Source organism: Xenopus tropicalis, chromosome 6, assembly GCF_000004195.4.
Source record: "Xenopus tropicalis strain Nigerian chromosome 6, UCB_Xtro_10.0, whole genome shotgun sequence".
In the NCBI taxonomy this organism is placed as follows: Eukaryota; Metazoa; Chordata; class Amphibia; order Anura; family Pipidae; genus Xenopus; species Xenopus tropicalis.
In genome coordinates this window covers 145,765,046-145,789,732 of record NC_030682.2, presented here as the reverse complement: position 1 = coordinate 145,789,732, position 24,687 = coordinate 145,765,046, and the positions used below count along the sequence as shown (strand labels likewise).

Below are 24,687 nucleotides of genomic sequence, written 5' to 3'. Positions count from 1 at the left end.
ACTACTGTAAACTAGTCTAGTGAATCTATAACTACTGTATACTAGTCTAGTGAGTCTATAACTACTGTATAGTGATTCTATAACTACTGTATACTAGTCTAGTGAGTCTATAACTACTGTATACTAGTCTAGTGAGTCTATAACTACTGTATACTAGTCTAGTGAGTCTATAACTACTGTATATTAGTCTAGTGAGTCTATAACTACTGTATACTAGTCTAGTGAGTCTATAACTACTGTATAGTGAGTCTATAACTACTGTATACTAGTTTAGTGAGTCTATAACTACTGTATAGTGAGTCTATAACTACTGTATACTAGTTTAGTGAATCTATAACTACTGTATACTAGTCTAGTGAGTCTATAACTACTGTATACTAGTTTAGTGAGTCTATAACTACTGTATACTAGTTTAGTGAGTCTATAACTACTGTAAACTAGTCTAGTGAATCTATAACTACTGTATACTAGTCTAGTGAGCCTATAACTACTGTATAGTGATTCTATAACTACTGTATACTAGTCTAGTGAGTCTATAACTACTGTATACTAGTCTAGTGAGTCTATAACTACTGTATAGTGAGTCTATAACTACTGTATACTAGTCTAGTGAGTCTATAACTACTGTATACTAGTCTAGTGAGTCTATAACTTCTGTATACTAGTCTAGTGAGTCTATAACTACTGTCTACTAGTCTAGTGAGTCTATAACTACTGTATAGTGAGTCTATAACTACTGTATACTAGTCTAGTGGGGTTGTTCACCTTTGAGTAACCTTTTAGTATAATGCAGAGAGTAATATTCTGAGACAATTTGCAATTGGTCTTCATTTTTTATCATTTGTGATTTTTTAGTTATTTTAGTTTTTGTTCCTCAGCTCTCCAGTTTGGAGATTCAGCAGCTGTTTGGTTGCTAGGATCCAAATTACTTTAGCAACCAGGGCTTGGTTTCAATGAAAGACTGATATATGAATAGGGGAGGGCCTGAATAAAGTACTAGTTTTTCTATAGAAGTTGCTAAAAATGTTATTACCGATGCAAGAAAAGTCACCAATGAGAATTGTACTGACCAAAAACGTCATTATAAATGCAAACGAATTGACCAATGAAAATGTTGATCAGTGTCAGGCCCCTTGCTGGTACCTTACATATAGAGATAATTATGTCATTTTCCCGTCATTATATGGCACAGGAATCAGACATGGGGATAAAGGGACAGACTTGTTCAGTGCTGGGAAACTGTGCTTATTGCTCCCAACTCCAATTGCAGGAACAGAGAACAGGGAGCCGGATTTACTCACATCAGCTGGGATTCTCATTGGGGGATTCTTTTGCATTTAAAGCAGTCGCTGGCTGTGGAGATTTGGGAAAAGGCTTTGGAAAAGTGCAATATTGCCCTCCCAGCATGCCTCACCCTTCATTATTCTGGGATTTTGCAGAATTACATCCCCTTTACATCCCCCTGCATTAACCCCTTGAGTATCATTATTCCCAATTGTTGTGTATGTTATAAGCCGAGTGACCCGGGGCCACATTGGGGAAACATTTCACGGCGCGCTGACACGGGCAACTAAAAGCAATGAGCTGTCACTGGTTCCCGATGGCTATGGAGAGGCAGAACGGTTCCGTAGGTGGTTGTGACTCACTCCTTGTTGTCAGGCAGAACATTGACTGTTTGTTCACTTGCTGCCTCCGATGCACAATTGCCAGCTCAACCCACAGGCTGCACTTTGTCTTTGTCTTAGGGCCGGTTAGCTCTGCTCTAACTACTACCCAAATGTTTTGGTTGGGTAGTCCCAATAGGGGTAACTGTCCTAAGACCCGCCGATAGGACCCCCGCAGAGCAGCAGCTGGCTGCTGCTCTGCGGAGGTCCTATGGGTGGGTCTTAGGACAGTTGCCCCTGTTTAGACTACCTGACTCTAAAAGACAAGTCCTACGGGTGGGTTTTAGGACAGTTGCCCCTATTTGCACTACCCGACTCAAAAAGACAGGTCCTACGGGTGGGTCTTAGGGCAGTTCCCCCTATTTGGACTACCCGACGCAAAAAGACAGGTCCAATGGGTGGGTCTTAGGACAGTTGCCCCTATTTGGACTACCCAACTCAAAAAAACAGGTCCTACGGGTGGGTTTTAGGACAGTTGCCCCTATTTGGACTACCCAACTCAAAAAGACAGGTCCTACGGGTGGGTCTTAGGACAGTTGGCCCTATTTGGACTACCCAACTCAAAAAGACAGGTCCTACGGGTGGGTCTTAGGACAGTTGCCCCTATTTGGACTACCCAACTCAAAAAAACAGGTCCTACGGGTGGGTCTTAGGACAGTTGCCCCTATTTGGAGTACCCGACTCAAAAAGACAGGTCCTACGGGTGGGTCTTAGGACAGTTGTCCCAATTTGGACTACCCGACTCAAAAAAACAGGTCCTAGGGGTGGGTCTTAGGACAGTTGCCCCTATTTGGACTACCCGACTCAAAAAGACAGGTCCTACAGGTGGGTCTTAGGACAGTTGGTCCTATTTGGACTACCCGACTCAAAAAGACAGGTCCTACGGGTGGGTCTTAGGACAGTTGGCCCTATTTGGACTACCCGACTCAAAAAGACAGGTCCTGCAGGTGGGTCTTAGGACAGTTGCCCCTGTTTGGACTACCCAACTCAAAAAGATAGTTCCTATGTGTGGGTCTTAGGACAATTGCCCCTATTTTGACTACCCAACTCAAAAAGACAGGTCCTGCAGGTGGGTCTTAGGACAGTTGCTCCTATTTGGACTACCCGACTCAAAAAGACAGGTCCCATGGGTGGGTCTTAGGACAGTTGACCCTACTTGGACTACCCAACTCAAAAAGACAGGTCCTATGGGTGGGTCTTAGGACAGTTGCCCCTATTTGGACTACCCGACTCAAAAAGACAGGTCCTGTGGGTGGGTCTTAGGACAGTTGCCCCTATTTGGTCTACCCGACTCAAAAAGACAGGTCCTACAGGTGGGTCTTAGGACAGTTGGTCCTATTTGGACTACCCGACTCAAAAAGACAGGTCCTACGGGTGGGTCTTAGGACAGTTGCCCCTATTTGGACTACCCGACTCAAAAAGACAGGTCCTGCAGGTGGGTCTTAGGACAGTTGCCCCTGTTTGGACTACCCAACTCAAAAAGATAGTTCCTATGTGTGGGTCTTAGGACAGTTGCCCCTATTTTGACTACCCAACTCAAAAAGACAGGTCCTACAGGTAGGTCTTAGGACAGTTGCTCCTATTTGGACTACCCAACTCAAAAAAACAGGTCCTACGGGTGGGTTTTAGGACAGTTGCCCCTGTTTGGACTACCAAACTCAAAAAGACAGGTCCTGTGGGTGGGTCTTAGGACAGTTGCTCCTATTTTGACTACCCAACTCAAAAAGACAGGTCCTACGGGTGGGTCTTAGGACAGTTGCTCCTATTTGGACTACCCAACTCAAAAAAACAGGTCCTACGGGTGGGTTTTAGGACAGTTGCCCCTGTTTGGACTACCCAACTCAAAAAGACAGGTCCTGTGGGTGGGTCTTAGGACAGTTGCTCCTATTTGGACTACCCAACTCAAAAAGACAGGTCCTGTGGGTGGGTCTTAGGACAGTTGCTCCTATTTGGACTACCCAACTCAAAAAGACAGGTCCTACGGGTGGGGTTTAGAACAGTTGCCCCTATTTGGACTACCCAAGTCACAAATACAAGCAGCTCAACTATTGAAGAGAGGAACATACAAGGTGCCCCCGCTGGGCGTGGCCCCCGCTGCGCTCCGCCCTCCAACGTGCCCGCCTAACCCCCCGCAGGGCCCCCCTCCCAACGTCCTCCCCTGAGTGCACATAAGTGAAACGCATCAGGGGAGGACACCGATGGCTGGAGGAGCGGCAACATGCATCGGGGCAGAGCCACCGGGGCCCACCGGGTTTTTTTCCCTGTGTCCCAGTGGCCCAATCCGACCCTGGGCTTATGGCTTTATTGAATCCCTAGATATGAGTGGCCCAGCCCCACCTTCCCTAAGTACCCAGCTGTCTCTTTTTATATCGTTTTGCCTCTGTTTCAAATGGATAACCTTTTTGCATCACCCGTACTGTCTCTTTATACCTTATTCACTCTCCATTTGCTGCCTGTGACTGACCTGTATTGTGTTTAAAGGAGAACTAAAGCTCAAAGGAAACCCATTAAGTTTCAACATGTCTAGTTTACTTGTTCCTTGTGGTGCTTGTAATTGAACTTTAATATCTCTACAATACCTGCAGTCTCTTGCATCTGCTTTTGTCAATGAAGACCTCTCGCTCTCTCTCTTTCTTGGTCACCATCTTAGCTCATTAACCCCTTGCTGCCAGCCTTTATCCTCTCTGTAATACCCACATTTACCCATCACATTACCCATCAAACCCAACTGTACCCCTAGTCTAAGAAGGCTTAGGGAGGCTTGGCCTAATATTATTGCTGGACATACTGCACCTTTAAGACAATTTTTCATCTTAAACCTTTTTTTTCTAGAAGTCAACTGCCCAAAAATAATGAAACTCGTCCAACGCAGTTAGGAGCCGCCCCAAATGAGACAATATTTTGCTTTCGAATAATAAATCTGATTGAAATGTGTAATCAGTTAATTCCTCCGGTTTGTACCAACGAATACGGGGAACACAAACATGGCTTGTTCTGGTTTCCAGAAGAACAATGGGAGATAGATTGTTCATTATGAATCTGACAAACATTTCAATGCAGAAGAACGTTCTATTGCAGCAGCAGCCTATTAACATCTGAATGGGGAGTGGAGGCGCGGAGTTATAAATAAAGTGAGGATATATTCCGGCTCCTTCCAAAAATACCCAGCGCTCCCTCTTCTCTCCAGTTTCAGACCTAGATTTGAATGCCGAAGGTGCTGGAAAAGCTGGAAATTCTTTGCTCTAGTTATTGCCTGGCCAAGGGCAATGATTGGCTTCAGAATTGTCACATCCAAGACAAGTTCAGCCTACTGTTCTCTTGTGTTTTTGCCCAGCTGGGCACAAGTTAATCTGGGTGAAGATTTATGATATCAGGACCACTCAACCCACGTTATATGAGGTCAGTCAGACCACAAGTGCACATAGTTGAGCAAACATACCATGGCCAAGGAGATTGTCTGATGGCCCCAAACCTGTGCTAGAACGGGTCAGCTGGGTTGCCAGGGATCAAACTCTGGACTTTACATGGAGCTCTATCTGCATTTATCTACTGAGCCACAAGGGGCTCTTTGAGCCATGTGGGGTCAGTTGCCCTGATGTGCTTCCAGCAACCGCTTCCCTCTTGTCTCCACCCATCTTGTTAATCACATGTGTTGCTGGTCTTATAATTAGCGGCCTTTATAAACCTGCTCCTGGCAAATCCCAATAGTTTTTGGCTGCTATTTGAAAGCTGGAAAGAGGCAGAAGAAGAAGGCAAATAATTCAAAAACTATAAAAGATAAACAATGAAGACCAGTTGAAGAGTTGCTTAGAATTGGCCATGCTATAACCTACTAAAGTTAATTTAATGGTAAACCATCCCTTTAATCAAGGTTGTACTTGGGGGGTGCACCCCCCAGTCCGACCCTGCATAAGCCCCAAACAGTATAGAGTACATTTATCAAAATGTGAGTTTAGCGCTTAATACATAAAGGGGCAGATTGATCAAAATGTGAGATTAGAGCTCACCACAGAAAAACTCACTCACTTTCTGTTCATTTCTGTGGGAATTTTAGGAAACGTATTTATCATTTAGTGAAAGTTAGAATTCACCCATTGATAAATACTCTTCAGAAATCCCATAGGAATGAATAGAACGTGGGTGAGTTTTTATGTATTAAGCTCTAAACTCACATTGTGATAAATTTGCCCCAAAAACTCACCCACGTTCTATGGGATTTTAACAAGCGTATTTATTAATGGATGAAAGTTAGAAATCACCGTTTAATAAATACGTTTCTAAAAATCCCATCGAACGTGGGTGAGTTTGTATGTATTAAGCTCTAAATTGATACATCTGCCCCCATGTGTGGGAGACGGCTACAGGATATAAATACTTATAACCCAAGGTTACATAAAACTTGCTGACAGTCAGCTAAAATCCCATTGACTTTCTTTAGTAAATAACCTTTCCTCGCCCTTACGCCTCGGCTGTGAGTCCCCCCTGTGCCCTTGGCGCAGCCATGCCCATGAATAAAAAATAAGGGTTTTATTATTTACAGTCATGGGGATGAGCGGCATTGATAGCTGCGATCAGCTCATACGCCGGCCGCCCGTCACGTTTAGTGTTTTCCTCAGACATAGATTTAAAGCAAATTTCCCGCATTTCACCATTGGCGAAAGAATCTCCCCAAACTGGAATATATATATCAGTAAATATTGCCCTTTTACATCCTTTCCCTTGAGCCGCCATTTAGTGATGGGCTGTGTGCTCCCTCAGAGATCAGCTGACAGGAAGTGATGCAGCTCTAACTGTAACAGGAAGTAGTGTGGGAGCAAAAGGCAGAACTCTGCCCATTCATTGGCTGATGGGGCCTAGCATGTATGTGTGCCTTGGCTTGTTTGTGTGCACTGTGACTCCTATGATCCCAGGGGGCGGCCCTTAGTACTTAAAATGGCAGTTTCCTATTTAGGATTACCCAATGGCACATACTGCTAAAAAGTATATTTATATGAAAATGGTTTATTTAGATGACGCAGGGTTTTACATATGAGCTGTTTATACAATATATTTGTATAGAGACCTACATTGTTTGGGGGAATAGTTTTCCTTTGATTGCTCTTCATCTTATGCTCACCTAAAGGTGGTTGCTATCAGGCTAATTCAATTGTTTAGCCCTAGGGCCAACAAGCCGTTGCGGCCCCCGATCCGACTGAAAATCAAACCTACCTGATTGAGATCTGCCCAATTTTAGGCTAGATCTCTGTAGGGGAGGCCCATCGGGGGAGCCCATACAGGGGCAGATAAGCTGCTAAAATCTGCCTGTGTAAGGCCACTGGCCAAGATCAACTGTGAGGATTTGATCAAATAATTACAATAATAAGTCAAATTGTGTTTTTTTTTTCTTCCTTAGGTGATGAGCTGAAAATACCATGTCTGAAGTACAGGGCACCATAGAGTTTTCAGTAGAGCTGCATAAGTTTCACAATGTGGACCTATTCCAGCGAGGGTAAGTGTGTGTGTATAAAGGGGATTAGGTACAACTCCATCAGTAATGCTAATTTAAAGTCACAGTTCACCTTTACAGTACCTGTACTTGATCCCAACTAAGATATAATTACCCCTTATTGGGGCAGAACAGCCCTATTGGGTTTATTTAATGGTTAAATGATTCCCTTTTCTCTGTAATAATAAAACAGTACCTGTACTTGATCCCAACTAAGATATAATTACCCCTTATTGGGGCAGAACAGCCCTATTGGGTTTATTTCATGGTTAAATGATTCCCTTTTCTCTGTAATAATAAAACAGTACCTGTACTTGATCCCAACTAAGATATAATTACCCCTTATTGGGGCAGAACAGCCCTATTGGGTTTATTTAATGGTTAAATGATTCCCTTTTCTCTGTAATAATAAAACTGTACCTGTACTTGATCCCAACTAAGATATAATTACCCCTTATTGGGGCAGAACAGCCCTATTGGGTTTATTTAATGGTTAAATGATTCCCTTTTCTCTGTAATAATAAAACAGTACCTGTACTTGATCCCAACTAAGATATAATTACCCCTTATTGGGGCAGAACAGCCCTATTGGGTTTATTTAATGGTTAAATGATTCCTTTTTCTCTGTAATAATAAAACTGTACCTGTACTTGGGGTGCTGGCATAATTGTCTGATCCTTTTGTATTTGGTCTTCTTTTATCCCCTTAGATATTACCATGTAAGAGCATCTTTGAAGACATCGGCACGGACACCACACAGGCTGGTAGCCACACTTGTAGGGCAAACAGGTGCCAAAGCAACTGGATTTATATTTTCTTTATATATATATATATGGCTGATATTAATGACTGGGCAGGTAGGAGGGTGTATTTATAGGAAGATATAATAATGTACTGAGCTGCACTGACTTCCCAAACCAGATCCTTTATGCTCTATTGCAATCACACGAGTAAATTCCAGTAGTAACAACCTGCGGGGGGTACAATGGGGCATTTGGTTTCCTGAAATGTGCCGGCGTTTCAGCCGAAACGTTAATGCTCATTCCATCTATATTGGTATAGAGGCCATAGGGCCTTACATCCCATTCACACTATAGGGAATGGCACTTAAATAGGACAAGGGTAAGTAATACTTTCTTTTCATTTACAGATGATCCCGGGCCCTACCCGCCCTGTGTGTACGACAATGTTGTGTTCAGCCGCGTCTTTCAGATCCTGTACAGAAACGAAGACATTGAGATTAATGACGTGATGGCATTTAAAGTGCACTTGCTGCTCGACGGAGAGAGGGTTGGTACCCTGAGCCATTCCTACCGTCCCAAATCCCAGTCCTTATATACAGTATATGCTCCAAATACAAGATTCTAAAATATGTCCAACAACTCACCACAGGGGAAGGGAGGCACCACCCTGAGCCTTCAGCTAGGATGTTAAAAAGTAACTTTATTGGAGTGCCGCCCAACGCATTTCGCAGACACTTAATCAAAGGCAAAGATGTAACGGCAATCCCATAGTCTTTAAAGAAGGTCCCACCAATCAAAGCATACAAGAACGTTGTTCCACCAATTGTAAAAAAGCATAAAAAACATAGAAAACTTTACCCACCCAATCCACCATATTGGTGCTCTATATTCTCTATGGATTGGGTGTGCTTGTTTTTATGTTTTATAAAGTTTTATACGTTTTGAATGGGTTTCAATTATGAGAGTACTAATATGGTGCCTTCGTATACATTTCAAATTGAAGCCTTTTTTATGATTGGTGGGACAATTTACTTGTATGCTTTTGATTTACTTGGGTGACAATGGTTAAGTGTCTGTGAGCGCAAAACGCGTAAGGTAGTACTCCAATAAAGTTACTTTTTAACAAGAATTCTGCCTGAAGGTTTGCTCAGTGAGTGCCTGCTCTTCAGAAAATGTTGATCATTTATTTGTATCATGGAGAGTCTAATTGTAGTTTTATAACCGGTGGGGTAATATTGGGTGTATATTTTTATACATATAGCGGGGATCAAAGGTCTGATGTTTTTAGAGACACAACTGTCGCCTTTACAACTGCAATACTGATCATCCTTAAGGGGCCGGGGATGGCTATTCAGCCAATAAGAGGTGCATATATGGGAACAATGACTGAAGATTGAGTCCTATAGGAGTCCTGCCTTGTTCCTAGACTTAAATGAGTCCGATTAGGGCTGCTCTCCTCCCCACCACCCTCACCAATCTAAAACGACCCCATAAGACCTGTGTTTATTTGATTTCAGGTAGAAGATGCCCTTAGTGAAGTAGACTTCCAGCTGAAGTTAGATCTCCACTTCACGGACAGTGAACAACAGTAAGTTGTGGCTACCTCTGTTCCTTTCAAGGCAACGTTGTCTCAACATCCAGAACTGGGCATGAAAGCCCCAATCACAAAATGGAAAACAACACTTGCTTGCCCCCCCCCCCCCCCGTGCCCCTCGTTATGAGCAGGGTCCCTCATCTCAAAGGAACAAGGCCAGAATACTCTTTGATGGTTAATGGCACATTGCCCTCATCCTAGTTTCTCAGCCATCTCTACTTTTATCCCCGGGGGTAGATAAGAACAAGGAAGTGGCTTCTTTAAGTTGATGAAAAATCCTATATCTTATGGGTAAGGACTATAAGTTTAATAGTCTGGGGAAAGTATTCTGCCAATGTACTGTATCACAATGGACACAAGGTGACTAGCCCAGCATGGTCCTGCCTGATGTGACTAGTTTAGGAGTTGACTATATCCTTGCTTGGCAACCTGGACAATCACTTGGCTACAGTTCTTGAACAATCAGAATACCCAAGGCTATTGTGATACTAATATCTACAGTTAGTACTAGTGTTTGTATATATAGTTTATGTATGTGAGTGTATAGATTGGTAAGTATAGGTTGTGGGTGCTGGGTTTACTTGGAAGGGTTGAACTTGATGGACTCTGGTCTTTTTTCAACCCTATGTAACTATGTAACATAAGTGCCAGAGTTGGAATTCCTAAATAACCAGCCCTTCAAGAAATGCCATTTGCCATGTCTCAATGCCTCAATTAACACTTGTCCTTCCAGGCAAAATGGGCACTAAATCTGGCCATACACTGTAAGATTCACTTGTATTTGGGCTAAGTTGATTGTTTGGCCCTAGTAGTCCAACAATGGGACTATGAGCTGTCGGAACAAGGACCCCATCAATGAGCAGATGTGGTCCTCAATTAAATCTGCCCTATCATCATCTGGACGATTTTTGGCCAGTTGCCTGCTGGGTAAGCCTGTCAGAGGGCCTCATACACTTGCAGATAAGCTGTTGAATTGGTCTGAAGGACCTAAATCTGCCCATGTATGGCCACCTTAACATTACTTTCTGTGCCCAACCTTAAAGATGGGCAAATTGTACATCTCTACACTATTGATCTTCCCACCCCAGTCTAAGGAAAAGGGTAAGCAAAAGGGAGCCAAGGTGGGGTCAAGCTTTGTGTTGCCTTGGGCAGCAGAAAGGTCCAAGACTTGTGGTCAAGGCAGGGAAGGAGCACAAGTATAATCTTTCTTCTAGAAATCCCATCAGTATTAATGGTGGATGTGTATCCAGAGTCTGCCCAAGGTGGGTTATAGGACCTAAGCAGGGGTATCAGTGAGATTTAGCCAAGGATGTACAGTAAATACATATTAACGGGATGGTTCACCTTAATTTTTCAATATTTGTGGGTTTTTAGCAGCTATATGGTTTCTAGGGACCACATTACCCTAGCAACTAATCAGTGGTTCAATAACAAACTGGAATATGAAAAGGAGAGGGTCTGAATAGAAAGATAAGCTATAAAAAAGTAACAATAACAATGAAATTGTAGCCTAAAAGAGGCTGCCGGGGTCAGTGACCCCTTTTTGAAAGCTGGAAAGGGAAGGGAAAGCAAATAAATAAAAAATGAAGACCAATTGAAAAGTTGCTAAGAAATGGCCATTCTACAACATACTAAATGTTTCAGAACAGTGTTATTTATTGGTAGGAGAGCGCCCCCAGGTGGGCCGGAACAGGGGGGGATTACATTACATTTTCCTGCTGTGGGACTGGGCAATGGCTCTGTCTCTACCATGTTCTTTCCCTGTCAGTCTATTGCCCCAAGGTGGAATTAAAGTGACGGATTCAATAATCTGATGATAAGTAGCGACCCCCCCCGGCGCCAGAGACTCCGCTCATTGTGTGGTTTAAAGTCGCGGCCGAGATACCGGTGAGATATCCGAGTCAGTTCATGGAATTAGGTTTGGGGACAATGGGATAAAGAGACAGAGATCGTTCTTTTGATAAAGGATTAGTGACTGTTCTGTTAGAGAGAGGCCGGCGAGATCCCACGCTGACAGCACTAATTCCTCCGGATGAGCGGCCGATGTGACTGCGATGAAACAGAATGTCTCCTGATGGGAGAGCGACTATTCACTGACTGTCAGGGTCTCGGCAGCCTGTCAGTCTCTTCTCTGCCCCATAACAAAGCAGCTTTGTGCTGTCAGCGAACTGTAACTCAGTGTGTTATCCCACCCTACTACTCCCACCATTACTAGCATCTACCAACCCCACTGCTACTATAGGCACCATCTCTCCCTACTATACCTGCTATCCCACAGCCTCAGTCCCTTCCCAGAGGCTATTATCCCACTGCTACTATAGGCACCATCTCTCCCTACTATACCTGCTATCCCACAGCCCCAGTCCCTTCCCAGAGGCTATTATCCCACTGCTACTATAGGCACCATCTCTCCCTACTATACCTGCTATGCCACAGCCCCAGTCCCTTCCCAGAGGCTATTATCCCCCCCACTGCTACTATAGGCACCATCTCTCCCTACTATACCTGCTATCCCACAGCCCCAGTCCCTTCCCAGAGCCTATTATCCCCCCACTGCTACTATAGGCACCATCTCTCCCTACTATACCTGCTATCCCACAGCCCCAGTCCCTTCCCAGAGGCTATTATCCCACTGCTACTATAGGCACCATCTCTCCCTACTATACCTGCTATCCCACAGCCCCAGTCCCTTCCCAGAGGCTATTATCCCACTGCTACTATAGGCACCATCTCTCCCTACTATACCTGCTATGCCACAGCCCCAGTCCCTTCCCAGAGGCTATTATCCCACTGCTACTATAGGCACCATCTCTCCCTACTATACCTGCTATCCCACAGCCCCAGTCCCTTCCCAGAGCCTATTATCCCCCCACTGCTACTATAGGCACCATCTCTCCCTACTATACCTGCTATCCCACAGCCCCGGTCCCTTCCCAGAGGCTATTATCCCCCCACTGCTACTATAGGCACCATCTCTCCCTACTATACCTGCTATCCCACAGCCCCAGTCCCTTCCCATTGGCTATTATACCCCCACTGCTACTATAGGCACCATCTCTCCCTACTATACCTGCTATCCCACAGCCCCAGTCCCTTCCCAGAGTCTATTATCCCCCCACTGCTACTATAGGCACCATCTCTCCCTACTATACCTGCTATCCCACAGCCCCAGTCCCTTCCCAGAGGCTATTATCCCCCCACTGCTACTATAGGCACCATCTCTCCCTACTATACCTGCTATCCCACAGCCCCAGTCCCTTCCCAGAGGCTATTATCCCCCCACTGCTACTATAGGCACCATCTCTCCCTACTATACCTGCTATCCCACAGCCCCAGTCCCTTCCCAGAGGCTATTATCCCCCCACTGCTACTATAGGCACCATCTCTCCCTACTATACCTGCTATCCCACAGCCCCAGTCCCTTCCCATTGGCTATTATCCCCCCACTGCTACTATAGGCACCATCTCTCCCTACTATACCTGCTATCCCACAGCCCCAGTCCCTTCCCAGAGGCTATTATCCCACTGCTACTATAGGCACCATCTCTCCCTACTATACCTGCTATGCCACAGCCCCAGTCCCTTCCCAGAGGCTATTATCCCCCCACTGCTACTATAGGCACCATCTCTCCCTACTATACCTGCTATCCCACAGCCCCAGTCCCTTCCCAGAGGCTATTATCCCCCACTGCTACTATAGGCACCATCTCTCCCTACTATACCTGCCTATCCCACAGCCCCAGTCCCTTCCCAGAGGCTATTATCCCCCCACTGCTACTATAGGCACCATCTCTCCCTACTATACCTGCTATCCCACAGCCCCAGTCCCTTCCCAGAGGCTATTATCCCCCCACTGCTACTATAGGCACCATCTCTCCCTACTATACCTGCTATCCCACAGCCCCAGTCCCTTCCCATTGGCTATTATCCCCCCACTGCTACTATAGGCACCATCTCTCCCTACTATACCTGCTATCCCACAGCCCCAGTCCCTTCCCAGAGGCTATTATCCCCCCACTGCTACTATAGGCACCATCTCTCCCTACTATACCTGCTATCCCACAGCCCCAGTCCCTTCCCAGAGGCTATTATCCCCCCACTGCTACTATAGGCACCATCTCTCCCTACTATACCTGCTATCCCACAGCCCCAGTCCCTTCCCAGAGGCTATTATCCCACTGCTACTATAGGCACCATCTCTCCCTACTATACCTGCTATCCCACAGCCCCAGTCCCTTCCCAGAGGCTATTATCCCCCCACTGCTACTATAGGCACCATCTCTCCCTACTATACCTGCTATCCCACAGCCCCAGTCCCTTCCCAGAGGCTATTATCCCCCCACTGCTACTATAGGCACCATCTCTCCCTACTATACCTACTATCCCACAGCCCCAGTCCCTTCCCAGAGGCTATTATCCCCCCACTGCTACTATAGGCACCATCTCTCCCTACTATACCTGCTATCCCACAGCCCCAGTCCCTTCCCAGAGGCTATTATCCCCCCACTGCTACTATAGGCACCATCTCTCCCTACTATACCTGCTATCCCACAGCCCCAGTCCCTTCCCAGAGGCTATTATCCATATAATACAATTGTATTTGTACCTATGATGTTGATGTTATTACAAAGCCAATAGTTACACATGTAACATCTCTCCCAGGCTGAGAGACATCCCGGCGGTGGCGCTGATCAGCAGTCGGACGCTGGGGCTGCATTTCCACCCCACGAGCGGGTTGCACCACCATGTTCCCGTCATGTTCGATTATTTCCACTTGTCGGTGATTTCTGTAACAGTTCACGGCTCACTGGTAGCCCTGCATCAGCCGCTCCTCAGGTAAACCAGCAACATATCTGCTATTTGTGCTCCCAGAATGCTCTCAAAATGAAGAAATTCTGTTAAAAACAAACAAAAAAAAACATTGTTGCTTTTAAATATGGTCTGGGGTTTGGGATTATACCATATTTGTCACGCCAAGAATTCCATTTTATCTTAAACGGGTAGTTTACCTTTAAATTAAAGTTTATTATGATGTAGACATTAATATTCTGAGACAATTTGCAATTGGTCTCCATGTTTATGTTTTTTCCGCTATTTAGCTTTTTGTTTAGCAGCTTTCCAGTTTTTTGTCAGCTATTTGGTTGCTAGGGTCCTATTTACCCTAGCAACCAAGCAGTGGTTTGAAGGAGAGAGAGGTATATGAGTAGGAGAGGGGCTGAATACAAACATAAGGAATAAAAAGCAACAATAACAAAAAACTGGAGCCTCACAGAGCAATAGGTTTTGGCTGCCGGGGTCAGTGACCCCCATTTGAAAGCTGAAAAGAGACAGAAAAGGAAGGGAAATAATTAGAAAAGTGATATAAAAGTGATAGATTTTGGTACATATATACATAAATAAAGTTTTCATGGGCAATTGCGGAGCTCCCAACCAATCAGAACTAAGGGCCCCGCCCCAAGTGCACCCCATAAAACAAACAACTAAACTTCTGCCCAACTTCCTACCGTAGCTTTGCCCGCCCGGTGAAAGGATCGTGGTTGGGGAAAAGCGGTCTGGAACCGGTCACAGACAATTCTAACGTTTCCATGGAGGACTTGGTGTTCGGGGCTGCGTACTGCAAGCCGCCATCTTCAGAGGTAGGTTTGGCCTCTGGCGCTTAGAGATTGGCCCCCCTGTTACAGTATGGCGGCCTGAGAAGAGATTGGGCTGCATTTTAAAGGGGAACTCCACCCAAACACAACGCAACTTTGCAATATACATCAATTATAAAATATGCAGCCTTTCCATGATGTTTAATGTAATAATCTGGTTTGTAACAGTTCCCTAAGCCTCGCCCCCTGTTCCCTAAGCCCCACCCCCTGTTCCCCTGCTGATCTGGCTGACTACTTTGTGACCCAAATAAAATGTAACAGTAGTCGCCTCCCCTCAGCCTTCAGCCTGCCTCCTCCCAATCCCACAATCCCCTGCTGCACACGTGATGCCAATAAGTGAAGGAACATCCCAGTGCAATGCATTGTGGGTTATGTAGTTCCTGCAGGCTGTCTGTAAGCTGTGGGGAAGTTGTTACAATGTGTAACATCAGTGTTTTAGTCCCTCCTCCCCTGCCAGGATTACAAATGATGCAGAAAGAGTAGAACTGTTTTGCAGCTGGATTTCAGCATATAAACATGGGATTTATTCCTACTGTTTGAGGGAACAGATTACAGTTAATAGGGATATTAGGGGTTTCTGTGCTGTGGGGGGCTCTTTAACAAATGTTGGTTTAGAAGCCGGAGTTCCCCTAATAAGAATTGCTTTTGTTTCCCAGGGAAGCTGTTACGCCCTATCAGAAGACTGCATACAACATGCCTATAAATGGCACAAAGACCTCTGCCAGCTGCTGCTGACGGCCTACAATGCCCTGGGCTCCTATTATGCCAACATCTTAAAAGAAATTCCAGACTTGCCCCACACAGAGACAGGTGTGTATATGCCACGTATTCCCTACCTCTCACATCCCATGATGCAGGGCAATGGCACGTGGCCTGATTCGGGGCACTTTGATCCCCAAGCTCCTTCGGTGGAGGGCAAAACAGCCAGAATAGCTCCCTATTAGTGATGGGCAAAAAGTTTTGCCAGGCATGGATTCGTGGCAAATTTCCGTGTTTTGCCATTGGCGGATTGTTTCGCAAAACGTACGAAAAATTACGCTGCAGAAAAATTCACGGAGCGTCCAAAGATTGTCGCGGGCAACAAAAAAATTGCCGCGGGCGACAAAAGAATAGCCGCGGGCGACAAAAAAATTGTTGCGGGCGACAAAAAAATTGTTGCGGGCGACAAAAAAATAGACGCGGGCGACAAAAGAATAGCCTTGCGACAAAAAAATAGCGGGCGACAATTTTTTTTGATGTGTGACATTTACGCCGTTTTGGGAATTTTTCGCTGTTTTGTGAATCTTCTGAAAGATTCACAAATTTTTCGGCGAAACGAAACGGGACAGATTGGCTTATCACTACTCCCTATTGATTTTAACAGCAGTCACTTGGGCTCACCAGTGCCCCCCGCTGGCCAGATTGTGCAAACTGTAAGCGTTTAGGGCAGGGAACCTATGGCTCGGGAGCCAGATGTGGCTCTTTTGATGGCTGCATCTGGCTCGCTGTAAAGTCTTTAAAAAAATAACAGGGGGCGTGGCCTGCACTCGGCGGATAGAAGACATGTTCTAATCCTTGGAACACGTCTATCCGCCGAACAAAGGCCACTAGCGAATCTGTTCCATTTCGCCGAAAAATTCGCAAATCTTTCAAAAGATCCGCGAAACGGCGAAAAATTCGCGAAACAGTGAAAATGTCATGCGGCAAAAAAATTGACGCCCGCGGCTATTCTTTTGTTGCGCGCGGCTATTCTTTTGTTGCGCGCCCATTTTTTTGTCACCCGCGGCTATTTCCACGGCAAATTTTTTTATCCGTTTCGCGAAACGTGGAAATTCACCGCGAATCCATGCCTGGCGAAACATTTCGCCCATCACTACAGGCCACGCCCTGCTCTGCATCGCATCCGGCATCCTTGGCACCCCCCCTACCTTGCCCCACAGCATCCACGGCCAAACATATTGTATGGCTCTCACGGAATTACATTTTAAAATATGTGGTGTTTATGGCTCTCTCAGCCAAAAAGGTTCCTGACCCCTGGTTTAGGGGAAAATATGCGCGAACAACCATTTGGGAAAAAAAATATGTGCTGCACGAATGTTATAAATGACCCTCAGAGTCTGTAGACTTGTGATGTGCGGGCCGGCCTGATATCCGGTTGTTTGACCCAATCTCAGCCCATCATCATCATCATCATCATCATTTATATAGCGCCAGCAAATTACGCAGCGCTTCAAAATATATTTAAACAAACAGGGAAATTAAAGTTTCAACGTTTAACCGAAGAGGACGCAACTCAAGGCCTTCCCAAGCTGGAGAACCAACTCCCCCCCCTCCCCATGGATTGAGGAATTAAGGTCAAGCTTCCCTTGCGAGCTGATGGTATAGGGGAAGAACTAGGCCATACGTTTCATCTCTCATCTTTTATTAATGCTCAGTGGTGTCATGGCTCCGGCCACTCCCAGGCCGTGTTATTGAGCCGCGGCCACAGACATGTCCCACGTAAGCCAACATGGAGGCAGCGGCGGCAGCACAGAGACCCATTACACGGTCTGTTTCATGCAGTAACACAAGCCCAGCCTCACTACTATAGTATGGGATCCCTTATCCGGAAACACTAAGATATAATTACCCCTTATTGGGGGCAGAACAGCCCTATTGGGTTTATTTAATGGTTAAATGATTCCCTTTTCTCTGTAATAATAAAACAGTACCTGTACTTGATCCCAACTAAGATATAATTACCCCTTATTGGGGCAGAACAGCCCTATTGGGTTTATTTCATGGTTAAATGATTCCCTTTTCTCTGTAATAATAAAACAGTACCTGTACTTAATCCCAACTAAGATATAATTACCCCTTATTGGGGCAGAACAGCCCTATTGGGTTTATTTCATGGTTAAATGATTCCCTTTTCTCTGTAATAATAAAACAGTACCTGTACTTAATCCCAACTAAGATATAATTACCCCTTATTGGGGCAGAACAGCCCTATTGGGTTTATTTAATGGTTAAATGATCCCCTTTTCTCTGTAATAATAAAACAGTACCTGTACTTGATCCCAACTAAGATATAATTACCCCTTATTGGGGCAGAACAGCCCTATTGGGTTTATTTAATGGTTAAATGATCCCCTTTTCTCTGTAATAATAAAACAGTACCTGTACTTGATCCCAACTAAGATATAATTACCCCTTATTGGGGGCAGAACAGCCCTATTGGGTTTATTTCATGGTTAAATGATTCCCTTTTCTCTGTAATAATAAAACAGTACCTGTACCTGATCCCAACTAAGATATAATTACCCCTTATTGGGGGCAGAACAGTCCTATTGGGTTTATTTAATGGTTAAATGATTCCCTTTTCTCTGTAATAATAAAACTGTACCTGTACTTGATCCCAACTAAGATATAATTACCCCTTATTGGGGCAGAACAGCCCTATTGGGTTTATTTAATGGTTAAATGATTCCCTTTTCTCTGTAATAATAAAACAGTACCTGTACTTGATCCCAACTAAGATATAATTACCCCTTATTGGGGCAGAACAGCCCTATTGGGTTTATTTCATGGTTAAATGATTCCCTTTTCTCTGTAATAATAAAACAGTACCTGTACTTGATCCCAACTAAGATATAATTACCCCTTATTGGGGGCAGAACAGCCCTATTGGGTTTATTTCATGGTTAAATGATTCCCTTTTCTCTGTAATAATAAAACAGTACCTGTACTTGATCCCAACTAAGATATAATTACCCCTTATTGGGGCAGAACAGCCCTATTGGGTTTATTTAATGGTTAAATGATTCCCTTTTCTCTGTAATAATAAAACTGTACCTGTACTTGATCCCAACTAAGATATAATTACCCCTTATTGGGGCAGAACAGCCCTATTGGGTTTATTTAATGGTTAAATGATTCCCTTTTCTCTGTAATAATAAAACATATCTGTACTTGATCCCAACTAAGATATAATTACCCCTTATTGGGGGCAGAACAGCCCTATTGGGTTTATTTAATGGTTAAATGATTCCCTTTTCTCTGTAATAATAAAACAGTACTTGTACTTGATCCCAACTAAGATATAATTACCCCTTATTGGGGCAGAACAGCCCTATTGGGTTTATTTAATGGTTAAATGATTCCCTTTTCTCTGTAATAATAAAACAGTACCTGTACCTGATCCCAACTAAGATATAATTACCCCTTATTGGGGGCAGAACAGCCCTATTGGGTTTATTTAATGGTTAAATGATTCCCTTTTCTCTGTAATAATAAAACATATCTGTACTTGATCCCAACTAAGATATAATTACCCCTTATTGGGGGCAGAACAGCCCTATTGGGTTTATTTAATGGTTAAATGATTCCCTTTTCTCTGTAATAATAAAACAGTACCTGTACTTGATCCCAACTAAGATATAATTACCCCTTATTGGGGCAGAACAGCCCTATTGGGTTTATTTAATGGTTAAATGATTCCCTTTTTGTTTCCAGAGGAGTTGTCAACGGAAAGGACATTGTGTCAGCTCTGCAACCAACTGCAGGTAATGGCGCTACTTTTTTTCTTTATAATGGGGCAAATATGGATTCTTAATAGTGATGAGCGAATTCTTTCGTATGACGTGGATTCACACAGAGTCGGACTGGGTTGGCGCTGGTGGGCCCCCCGGCCCAGACCCAATCCCTGGAGCTCCCCAAGCTGCTGCTCTTCCTCCCCCGGCGCATCCAAAAGTAACTATTTTGTATGTGCGTTAGGGGGGGGCAGTGGGGGGGGCCCTTTGGGGGGTGTGAGTGCCCTTGGGGTGGGGTGACTGCACCCCCCCCAGTCCAACCTTGGATTTGCAGCTAAATTCCAAATTTTGCCACCTGTGAATTTTTTTTCGCAAAACGGAGGCAAAAATTTGCAGTGAGAAAAAATTCACCAAGACAAAAATGTTGCAGAGACAAAAGCGAAAAAAACACCCATTGATTTTTATGCATTCGAGTAAGAAAAAAGTTTAAAAAATATATCGCCTGTCAAAAAAAGTTGCCTTTTGTGAATTTTTCATCACTTTCCCAAATTTTTTGGGCAAAGCCAAATGGGACAGATTGAAATTTTTCGCCAGACATCGATTTGCTGCAAAATTCAGCATTTTTGCAATTGGCAAATTTTTTTCGTGAAACTGCCGCCAATATTCACAGCCAAAAAAAAGTTGCAGTTGAATCAAAAAGTGTGAAATAAATCGCCGTTGTATCAGAAAAGTTGCAGTCGCGTCAAAAAAAGTTGTGCATGTAAAAAAAAAAAAAAAGTTGCACACACATTTTTTACCGTTTTGCAAATTTTTCAGCAGTTTTGCAAATTTTTCAGCGAAGCGAAATGGGACAGATTCCCTCGTGACTAATTGTGAAAGTAGTAGAGACATTGCCCGGTGGATCCCACTTGTTATTATGTACGGGGGAAGGAATAGATGCCCAGGGCCGTACAGAATGCCAACATCGCTGGTTTATTAGCCACACAGGGGGATGGGCAGGTGTTACAGAGCTAGGGGCTTCTAGCAGCACCATAGTCCCGCCCTCTGATGTCACTTGCCCATCCCCCAAATGCAACTTACCTGCCCCTGACATCAGCCCCCCTGCCCCCCTGGCCCGGACTTGGAAGAATAAAAAGTCGGCAACCCTAGGGCCAGAACAGCTTAATTGCAACCTACATCAATAATAAGGACAGCAGTGGTAAAAATTAAATTCAAAAAGTCATTTATTTGGACAGGAAAAGGCCTTACGCGTTTCAAGCCCTCTTTCATTACCGTATGGGCACAAAATGCGTTAGGCCTTATTCTGTCCAACTAAATGACTTTTTGAATTTAATTTTACCACTACTGTCCTTATTATTGATGGCCTTTGCAATTAAGCTGTCCAGTTTCCAATTATGGGTAACCCCTAGACTTGGGGTGCTTCCAGTCGGGGGCGCTGGAGTTTATAAATAAATACTCAGGGATGAGCGCCATACTCAGCAATCCTCCATTAGATTTCTGTCCGAGGAGCCCTCATATCACCCGTGTAAACACGCCTTCCATTTTAATTATGTTCTAATGAACAAGCTGTAATTAGACTTACACAGTGAAGACAAATTTAATCGCCACCTTTAATTAAAGAATGGGTAAATATGGTCTTGTCATCACAGATTCTTAGTATCAGCTGCTGAGGTCTCATAGAAACCACTGATAATACAGCTCCATCTAGTGTATGGTAAGGATTTTGCAGGAATATTTAGTACAGATAATAAATCATGGAGTATAATGTACCCCCTACTGTAAATGATAAGGATATTAGCAGTCACTGAGGGGTTCTGTGCCCCCCATATAAAGGCACAAGGCTGCAGGCTGAGTTATACAGGGAACTCTGAGTATCACTCATGTATTATAAGGGATAATGTACCCCCTACTGTAAATGATAAGGATATTAGCAGTCACTGAGGGGTTCTGTGCCCATATAAAGGCACAAGGCTGCAGGCTGAGTTATACAGGGAACTCTGAGTATCACTCATGTATTATAAGGGATAATGTACCCCCTACTGTAAATGATAAGGATATTAGCAGTCACTGAGGGGTTCTGTGCCCATATAAAGGCACAAGGCTGCAGGCTGAGTTATACAGGGAACTCTGAGTATCACTCGTGTATTATAAGGGATAATGTACCCCCTACTTTAAATGATAAGGATATTAGCAGTCACTGAGGGGTTCTGTGCCCCCCTATATAAAGGCACAAGGCTGCAGGCTGAGTTATACAGGGAACTCTGAGTATCACTCATGTATTATAAGGGATAATGTACCCCCTACTGTAAATGATAAGGATATTAGCAGTCACTGAGGGGTTCTGTGCCCATATAAAGGCACAAGGCTGCAGGCTGAGTTATACAGGGAACTCTGAGTATCACTCATGTATTATAAGGGATAATGTACCCCCTACTGTAAATGATAAGGATATTAGCAGTCACTGAGGGGTTCTGTGCCCATATAAAGGCACAGGGCTGCAGGCTGAGTTATACAGGGAACTCTGAGTATCACTCATGTATTATAAGGGATAATGTACCCCCTACTGTAAATGATAAGGATATTAGCAGTCACTGAGGGGTTCTGTGCCCCCCATATAAAGGCACAAGGCTGCAGGCTGAGTTATACAGGGAACTCTGAGTATCACTCATGTATTATAAGGGATAATGTACCCCCTACTGTAAATGATAAGGATATTAGCAGTCACTGAGTGGTTCTGTGCCCCCCATATAAAGACACAAGGCTGCAGGCTGAGTTATACAGGGAACTCTGAGTATCACTCATGTATTATAAGGGATACTGTACCCCCTACTGTAAATGATAAGGATATTAGAAGGAAATTAGAAGATAGACATCCCCTTACAGGCCAAGGCTGAGGGTTAATGGTATATTTTATGTTTCAGCTGCTGAGTGGCCCTGAGGAGATAACAGAACAGATAAGTAAGGACTTGGCGTGGCTCCGCTCTCAGCTGCTCCTAACATGGAGCCACTTCCTGGAAACGGTCACCCTCCAACCTGATGTCACTTCCTACCTCATGCAGGAACACCACACTCTGAGGGTAAGGCTGACTCCATCTTGTTCACTGTCAGGCGAGGGTGCCCTGGGGCCCATGGGAGACCTTCCTGTCCTCTTCTCTTAATTCCACCCTTTCTGTCATAAACAGGCAGAGCTACTCACTAACCCCAAGTGGTTCTAAACAGGAGGAAATGCCAGATTTGTAATTATGGCGCCCGGATGCCCCGCCCCCCTCACTGAGGATTGCTCACATGAGCATCAGTTTATTTGACATGTGGAGCAATGGGGACAGGGTGCGCTGAAACTACAGGCCAACTCCCATAGAAGTCATTTTACTTTAATTCTAATTTTTAAAAATGATGCCTTTTTCTCTGTAATAATAAAACAGTACCTGTACTTGATCCCAACTAAGATATAATTACCCCTTATTGGGGCAGAACAGCCCTATTGGGTTTATTTCATGGTTAAATGATTCCCTTTTCTCTGTAATAATAAAACATACCTGTACTTGATCCCAACTAAGATATAATTACCCCTTATTGGGGGCAGAACAGCCCTATTGGGTTTATTTAATGGTTAAATGATTCCCTTTTCTCTGTAATAATAAAACAGTACCTGTACTTGATCCCAACTAAGATATAATTACCCCTTATTGGGGCAGAACAGCCCTATTGGGTTTATTTAATGGTTAAATGATTCCCTTTTCTCTGTAATAATAAAACAGTACCTGTACTTGATCCCAACTAAGATATAATTACCCCTTATTGGGGCAGAACAGCCCTATTGGGTTTATTTAATGGTTAAATGATTCCCTTTTCTCTGTAATAATAAAACAGTACCTGTACTTGATCCCAACTAAGATATAATTACCCCTTATTGGGGCAGAACAGCCCTATTGGGTTTATTTAATGGTTAAATGATTCCCTTTTCTCTGTAATAATAAAACAGTACCTGTACTTGATCCCAACTAAGATATAATTACCCCTTATTGGGGCAGAAAAGCCCTTTTGGGTTTATTTCATGGTTAAATGATTCCCTTTTCTCTGTAATAATAAAACAGTACCTGTACTTGATCCCAACTAAGATATAATTACCCCTTATTGGGGCAGAACAGCCCTATTGGGTTTATTTCATGGTTAAATGATTCCCTTTTCTCTGTAATAATAAAACAGTACCTGTACTTGATCCCAACTAAGATATAATTACCCCTTATTGGAGGGAAAACAAGGCACCAAGGGTTTATGCTTCAGACACAATTTGGTGGATTTATATCTGGTTTTCAGAATATTAAAAATCAGCTTGCAAAGTGTATTGTAAATGACTGTTCCGACCTGTAGTTTCCATAGACATTTTTACATCGCCATCTGCTGGTGAAATTTTATGCTGCAGAAAAATTATTTTTCTTTTTTTCCCATCTTTTTCTTTCCATCACTATCATGATTTATATAGCATCAGGAGCAGAGAATACAAATATATCAAAGGACTCTGCCCAAGAGCTGACAATCTAACAATGGGGATCTAAACACTCAGCCACATATTACCTATTTTTTGTTATACTACAAATTACAGCATACTTTATATATACTATAATTAAGATTGTGCTGGGAGCTACAGCAGGGATGTATTCTTAAAGTAATATTGCTCTGCACTTGGTGGTACATTCCATGAACAGTATCTGATCCGACCAACTTCACGAAGAGCAAAATGAAATTTTGTTTTTTCTAAATACTTTGTAGATTTTTTTTTTGTTCGGGGAGCTATGTACTGGGTATTGTAGTTTAGACTGATATAGACCAGTACATGAGTTGTGTAATACATGGCTGGTTTTATTGGGCTTGGCCTAAATGTCTTCATTTTCCAATTCTGATTATAGGAAGGCAGAGCCGTCTTTACATTTTAAGGGGCCTAAAGCAAAATAGACTGTGGGTCTCTGTTATATAAATAATTTTGAACTCACATAAGGTTTATCTGCTGTCATTGAACTACAACATGCCTGACGGTCTTGCCCTACTGTCCCAATCATGGC

The 24,687-nt window shown here is 43.8% G+C and overlaps 1 protein-coding gene across 1 annotated transcript in view; it reads left to right on the top strand.

The window, feature by feature from the left end:
• Positions 1 to 7,060: 7,060 nt before the first annotated feature.
• fam135b (family with sequence similarity 135 member B) overlaps positions 7,061 to 24,687 on the top strand; it is a 43,417-nt gene continuing 25,790 nt past the window's right edge. Inside the window, exons 1-9 of the mRNA XM_018095173.2 lie at positions 7,061 to 7,152; positions 7,859 to 7,938; positions 8,300 to 8,439; positions 9,410 to 9,480; positions 14,149 to 14,322; positions 14,996 to 15,122; positions 15,794 to 15,947; positions 19,611 to 19,660; positions 22,549 to 22,704. Of these exons, the coding sequence (XP_017950662.2) occupies positions 7,076 to 7,152; positions 7,859 to 7,938; positions 8,300 to 8,439; positions 9,410 to 9,480; positions 14,149 to 14,322; positions 14,996 to 15,122; positions 15,794 to 15,947; positions 19,611 to 19,660; positions 22,549 to 22,704 (1,029 nt within the window). The 5' untranslated portion in view covers positions 7,061 to 7,075. The remainder of the gene's footprint in view (positions 7,153 to 7,858; positions 7,939 to 8,299; positions 8,440 to 9,409; positions 9,481 to 14,148; positions 14,323 to 14,995; positions 15,123 to 15,793; positions 15,948 to 19,610; positions 19,661 to 22,548; positions 22,705 to 24,687) is intronic.